Consider the following 7,463-nt stretch of genomic DNA (forward strand, 5'->3'; position numbering starts at 1 on the left):
TCAATTCCAATTCATCCTGAGGATAGTCCACGTTTTGCATTTACTATCCCTGCACTGAATCATGAAGGTCCTGATCAGAGATATGAATGGAAAGTACTCCCTCAAGGGATGGCTAACAGTCCAACTATGTGTCAAATTTATGTTAACAAAGCAATCCAGCCACTTAGAAATCAAAATCCTGAACTACAAATATTTCACTATATGGATGATGTATTATTGGCACATAAAGCTAAAAACACATTGCTAGAATGTTATGCCACACTTACAAACTTATTAAAAAATTATAATCTAGAGATAGCAATAGATAAAGTACAATTAAATTTTCCAATTAATTATTTAGGAGTTCTATTATCCTCAACCATGGTCCGTCCACCAAAAATTCAAATACGAGTAGATCAACTCAAATCACTTAATGACTTTCAAAAGTTATTAGGAGACATAAATTGGATAAGGCCTTATTGAGGTATACCAACAGGAGAGTTGGGACCTTTATTTGATATCCTAAAATGTCCATCAGATCCAAATTAACCCCGAATGTTAATGCCTGAAGCAAGAAAGGCATTAAAAATCATTGAAACATATATGGAAAATATGCATTTGGACAGAATTGGTATAAGTTTGCCTTTATTATTTATTGTACTACCAACAAAAAATATTCCTACAGGGGTATTTTGGCAAGAAGGTCCATTATTGTGGATACATTTATCTTATTCTCCTAACATTATTCTTGCTAGGTATCCCGAGGCTGTAGGACAATTAATACTCAAAGGAATAAAAGCAGCAAAGGGAGTGTTTGGGATTTCTCCCAATAAAATCATTACTCCATATACTATGGATCAAATTGATGAGTTAGCTAATGAGTTAAATACTTGAGCAATAATCATGTGTAAATCTAATGTTTCATTTGATAACCACTTACCATCTAACCCTTTATTGTCTTTTTGGTCTTTACATCCTGTATTTTTTCCAAAAATGACAAAAAAACCCCTATCATGAATGCTCCAAATATATTCACTGATGGGTCAAATAATGGTACAGCAGCAGTAGTTACCCCTGATCAAACTTTTACATTTTTAGTACCCAAACAATCAGCTCAAAAGGTAGAGCTTAATGCAGTTTTACAAGCTTTTGTGATGTTTAAAGATTCTGTATTTAATTTATTTTCTGATAGTCAGTATATAGTTAATGCTATAGAATCCCTTGAAGATACTGGTAGGATTTCCCCTTCCTCTACTGTTTTCTCTTTGTTTTCCACTATACAAAGTCTAATCTGGGACAGAAAAGATCCATTCTTTATAGGACATATCAGGGCACACACAGGATTGCCTGGAGCCCTTAGTTTGGGCAATGAATTAGCAGATAAATCTACACATGACATACATATTTTCTCCACAATAGAAGAAGCTATAAATTTTCATAAAAGTTTCCATGTCAATGCTAATACTTTACAAAAGTGTTTTAAAATAACTAAGGAACAAGCCAGACATATAATAAAACAATGTCAAAATTGTGTGACATTTTTACCACAAGTTAATCTTGGAGTCAATCCTAGAGGATTGATACCTAACCATATTTGGCAGATGGACATCACACACTTGCCAGAATTTGGAAAATTAAAATATTTGCATGTCACAGTTGATACTTCTTCTGGATTTTTGATGGGCTCCCTTCATGCCGGAGAAAAAAACTAAAGATATTATAGCTCATTGCTTACAAAATTTTGCCACTGTGGGCGTTCCAAAACAGTTAAAAACAGATAATGGTCCTGGCTATACCTCTAACTCTTTTAAACAATTTTGCTCATCATTTGGCATTACTCACATAACAGGAATTCCATACAATCCACAGGGACAAGGCATAGTTGAAAGAGCTCATCAAACTATTAAAATGTACTTATTAAAGCAAAAAGAGGGAATTGGAAAGGGGTATATATCCCCCAAAGATAAACTTAAAATAACACTTTTTACTCTAAACTTTTTAAATTTGGATTCATCAGGACTTAGTGCTGTGGAAAGACATATTTATCCAAAAAATGTACATAAGCCTAAGGTACTTTGGAAGGATATTCTAACAGGACAATGGAAAGGTCCTGACCCAGTGATTGTCTGGAGTCAGGGTTCTGTTTGTGTGTTTCCACAGGGAGAACAGCAGCCGATTTTGATTCCAAAGAGACTAACCAAAGTGATTTCTACAGACCAAAAAGAAGATTATTTGACTCAAATCCATAACAACTGATATCCAGAGCTCCAGCTTGGCTATTCTTACATCTTCGATAGCGATTAACCAGGATTCTTTTTTCAATATCTATTTTATTATTTGCCTTGTCCCACATCATAAAGTTCTATTTTATTTTTTGAGCTTATACAGACCTAGGTTAATGTTTTTCTGATCAGTTTTATTTTTTGACTGTGGAGTTTTTAAACATTGCAATGGAGATTTCACCTGTGTAAAGCTACAAGGCCTTTACTATTGTCTTATGTGTTGTATGTTTGTGTGCACACTTCTATTTTGTGTTGTACATCTGTATGTGCGTATGTCCATATATTATATATGAGGAGCGCTCATGAAAAAATGGATCCGAATTTTTTTTATTATTCACGTGATTTTAATGGTTTAATTTAAATTGGGTAAACAGCTGTTGAGGATTGTTTTAATATGTGAACAAATAAGGAGGTTAATAGATCTGTTTGTTTACTTTCACCTTTCCTTTTCATTATATTATATAATTCTGTTCAGGATAATGTAAATTGTTCAGAAAATTGTTTTCTTAGTACCTGTTGGAATGTTACATAATTTTTTTAGCATCATTGCCAGAATTCCTGTCTTCATTCTAGTGCCGGTGAAGACAAAGATGAAACCAAACTACAGCTTCTTCGATAGTTATCACAACAAACTGTATAAACTGATGCATCAATGAATAATAACTCAACAAGTAATGCTCAATCAAGGAGTCGATTTACTTTGGGAGGAAATGGACATATTGATAGATTCCTCCACTTTGAACTGCTTGCAGAACTTGCCTGGACTATGTATTACTTGTATGCATTGTGAACTATCTGTTGGTGCAGGGAATTGTGGTAATGCTGTCATATCTTTGCTGATGATGTCACCGGTGAACCATCAATTGGCTTGGTGTCGTGGCATTTCTGTATCCTCCTCCCTTCTACTAGTGATGGTCTAAAATTTGAAGGCCAACAGAGGTGAGGCAAAGAACCTCACCCCTCCACTGGCACCAAGGCCAAATTTGGGGGCCAACAGAGGTGAGGCAAAGAACCTCACCCCCCCACTGGTTCATAGGCCTATCCTCAAGTATGGCTGTATGCTGGACTGGTAGTCAGTGACGGGTATGGTCCAATTGCAGTGGTACCAACCTAAGACAGGAGGCTGATGCCTAGAGGTCAGCTCATCCGATGACGGGTAAGGACCATATGTTGAATTGGACAACCTAAGAGGCACGGTCCCTAAGCCACATTGCTTGTTGCTTAATTAAACAGAAGGGGGGAGATGCTAAGAGCCATAGCCAAGTAGTAATAATGCATGGCATTTTTGGTTGAAAGGTGATGCCAGCAAGCCATTGAGATGATATGATTATGTTAAGATCTGCATTCAAATGGATATTAGACCCCTGCTGTCTGCCTTGGCCTGCTACTTTGGAGCTCTAGGGGGACTCCTGGAGAGTTCCCATTGGTTGGGGAAGTATGGTAGGAGGGATTTCCGGAGGAGGGATTTCCTGTTGGTGTGTGGGTCCGGGAGAACACCGCATGTGTGGGTCAGCATATTTCCCGGGAGCATACAAGGCATTGGCGGGAGTTTCAAAAATAAAATTTTTTTCCTGTTTGAGGGGCTTGTGATTTTTGTGCCCAGCCAGACGGCGGCATTTGTAAAACAAGAGATGTCAGAGAATATGCAGCACTCTGGTAACAGTACACAACTCATCGGAAATAATGTATAGCAAGTAAAACTGAGTTATTTACTATACAACTTTTTTTGGGGGGGCAGGAGTACTGAGGATTAAACCTGGGGTAATTTACCACTGAGCTACATTCTGAGCCCTTTTTCTTGGGACAGGGTCTCACTAAGTTGCGTAGGGCCTTGCTAAAGTTGTTGAAATTACAGGAGTGCACCACCACACCTGGCATTATATAACTTTTTAGGGACATGTTATTTATTGTGAGTGTGACGGATTCTTCTCCAGCTGGATGCAACTTAATGATTTCAGGATTACTTTCAAGGACTAACTGCTTCCTTCCCTTCCAACTGTCTTTTCATCCAAACCATACTTTTTTCATTTATTTCACACCCATTCAAAATCTATCCCTCATTTAGGAGTTTGCAAATTATACTCAAGACAACCTAAAAAGATGTGCTTTTAAGTGACTGGTATCCTTTCCAGGCCAAAGCAAATATTGCCAGCAGGGTGGCTTCCAAGGACATTCCTATCAGGTGACCCTTATTTCTCAGAAACTTCCTAGACCTGATCTGCATAAAACACATAGTTTGTGCAATGTGCTCTACTATAATGTAAAAAGGATACTGGGACAGGAGGCAGAGCCCCTTTCATTAGGAAGAAATCTGTTTTATCTGTGACTCCAAAGTATTTGCTAAAAGCAGTTTCTATTTCAGGCATTAGTCTTTTAACTATTGACACTTCATTTTGAGGATCAGGCCCCTGCTTACCACTCTCATAGCCTCATCTGATCCACTCCCCAGCTAGTTACAACTTGATTCATACTGAAGGACTGACAGTTTCTTAAAGCCCCCGACCCACTTGTCTGAGGGCATTTGAACCTGACTACTCTCATCTGGATTCTCCTGACTTCTTTTAACTTGCTATCTTCTTAAAATGACAGCTGTTCCTAGATTCTAAAATTTAGTGGGCAAGGGTGGATCTTGTTTACCCTGATATTCCAAATATTAGCATAGAGGTTTCTATAAGCAGATGCCCAGGTAATGTTTAAGAAATAAATGAGGACAGCTGTGTGCAAAAGAATTTATTATGATATAATTTCTACTATATTCTTGAAGAAACTAAACAAATCCAAGCATGTATCTCTTAATTTTATAGGACAGGCCAAAAGTGATAACAAAATACAGCAATTTATCATCTTTTACTTTTTTTTCTTTAGTTATTTCAGTCTATTTAGCTGCTGAGTTCTTTCATATTTCCAAGGAAATGCATAATCCATGTTCTGTTATCTTGTTTCAAATCACTAAATAAGAGGGAAAGTCTCTCAATTTATTCTGTAAAATATTAAGGCTCTTGCAGCTTATAAGCATCAATAAATGCATAAATCATGCCATTCATAAGCTTGGATTCTGAAATTATGTAAACCTTCTATTAAACAGAACAACAGTTAAATAAATAACTAAGTTACCATATAGAACAAGGATACACGTTATATACTGTGTTGTCACCAGCTTCACCCTACCTTTCCACTGAAGAGAAGATTAGCTTTCCTCTTCAAAATCATAATGCATTTTTCTTAGCCTTCACTTGGGACAAGAAAAGCTGCTGGATGTGACCTTGGGACGAGAACTGGCTATGGCAGCATTATGGGCCTTAGCTGTAAGTCTGGCTTGGGCTCTTTCTTCCTCATCTTTCAAAGCCTCCTCATACCAGCCTGGGAAGGCATTAGGAATGGTATTATGGATCTTAGCCAAAAACTCCAGGACTTTCATCTTGCTGGTTTCAGCATGGGATCTTGGGCCCCACAGGAATTCATAGCGTGGAGGATCACTGTTGGCCACCTGCCGATACTCCAGGTACTTTTCCTTCACTAAATCTCTGGTTATCAGCTTCCTGGGATCCCCAAAGATGAAGTGCCTCTTCCCATCATACACCCCCATCATATTTAGTATTGCCCAGACTTGCTCCTCACTGGCACAATTACCCTTTGTGAAGATCACACCCAGGATAGTCATCAGCAGGCCGGTCTTGGGTATACCTCTGTTATCATTCACTTTTGCATTGTGGTCTAGTTCCAGCTTGTTGATGAGTACATAGATATTCTTGTTTGGATCCACTTCCTTCATGTCAAGGCCAAAGACCAGCTCCAGGTGCTCAGAGGCTTGCTTCAGAATCTCAGAGTACCAATTCTTGCACATTTGGATTACATTTCTCAGCATATCTGCCTTTGTAATGGGCTCTTTCATTCGATACTTATACAGCAGGTAATGAACCAATACTGTAACCTTCTGGTCTACAACGTTTTTGTGCCAGTGCTCAATGATAGCCTGTGAGACATTTGGCTTTCCCTCAACCTGGTACTTGGTGTCTCCATTAGCTGTTTTATGTGAAACAGCTGTAGCAGCAGTCACCACAGTAGATGGGGCTCGCCCAGGTTCTTTTTGATTGCTGACTGCTCCAGGAGTAGATGAACTCTTGGGGGTATCTTTGAAATGAGAACATGAGGAAGAGTGGGTCTCTTCTTTGGCTGCAGTCGTCTGAACATTACCCATATTCTTGGGTTCTTCCTGAGCCTGGCGGCGTCTCTCCCGGGCACGGAGCTTACTCTTCTGACCCCGAGGCATGATGACTGGCCACAAAAAGTAAGCAGGAGTGTCAGAAAAAGGACGGGTGATTCAGTGTCCTGGAGAAAAGAGAGAGATATTACGTAATCCCCTTCTGCAAGGAGATACCAACCACCTTCCTACTTTTCCTGGAGGGTACTGCTCAAAGAATTCATTAAGTTCCCTCTCCCCATGAGGCTTCCCACAAGGCACTGTGAAAATAACTAGTGTGTTTAGGCTGCAGCCCTCCAGTCCCACCTGTATCCCATTGGGGCTGACACAGTGTCTGACAGTTGCAGATCCTGTGGAGCCTCTTTTATTTTGGGGTAGGGAATATTTTCCTCAATTCACATTCAGGACCATTACTTTGGTTTCTGGAAGGACCTGTGATCTCTGTGCTTAACCATACTGACTGACTCCTTCATTACAAAGCTTTCATCTCCCTGTGTGAGAAAATGAGAGAATCTCATATGACTTTGTCTGCTGGGGACAACCTGGAAAGGTTGCAATGGAAGAACTCTGTAAGATCCTTTCTATCCTGGGGTAATAATACCTATCAATCTTCCCTCAGGGTCCTCATCTTTGCCTCTTCTGGGATCTTATTGCTCTTCCTCTACTGACCTGAGACCTAGACCCTCACACAAGGCCTTCACATCTCTCAGATTACTGAGGAACAAATTAGTGAGGCTTCATAGTAACATATCTTCTCCAGAAATCCCTTTCAGGAATCACAACCCTGTTAGAGTTTTCTGAAACCCCCTATTTTCTCAGTATGAACTCACCATTTCTCACCAGAACTCCTTTCCTTGGCTGCTTAATACATTTCCCTCTGCAAACTTGAGGTTAATACCAATCAGACCAAGGCCCTCACTCACATGATATTCCTAAGTATGTTATGTATATGTAGAGTCAAGGCACTCAGAATGACAGATATACTTAAGGCTTCCCAAAGT

The 7,463-nt window shown here is 39.3% G+C and overlaps 1 protein-coding gene across 1 annotated transcript; it reads right to left on the minus strand.

Annotated features, from left to right (window-relative positions):
• Window positions 1-5,051: 5,051 nt before the first annotated feature.
• Window positions 5,052-6,581, minus strand: LOC124079606 (melanoma-associated antigen B10-like). Its single transcript, XM_046425261.2, has one exon. It carries the CDS (start codon window positions 6,529-6,531, stop codon window positions 5,491-5,493), a length of 1,041 nt encoding a protein of 346 aa, XP_046281217.1. The 5' UTR covers window positions 6,532-6,581; the 3' UTR covers window positions 5,052-5,490.
• Between the last annotated feature and the right edge of the window lie 882 nt (window positions 6,582-7,463).

This window comes from Marmota monax, unplaced genomic scaffold, assembly GCF_021218885.2.
Source record: "Marmota monax isolate L192 unplaced genomic scaffold, Marmota_monax_Labrador192_F-V1.1 WCK01_AAM20220418_F8-fsc00075, whole genome shotgun sequence".
In the NCBI taxonomy this organism is placed as follows: domain Eukaryota; kingdom Metazoa; phylum Chordata; class Mammalia; order Rodentia; family Sciuridae; genus Marmota; species Marmota monax.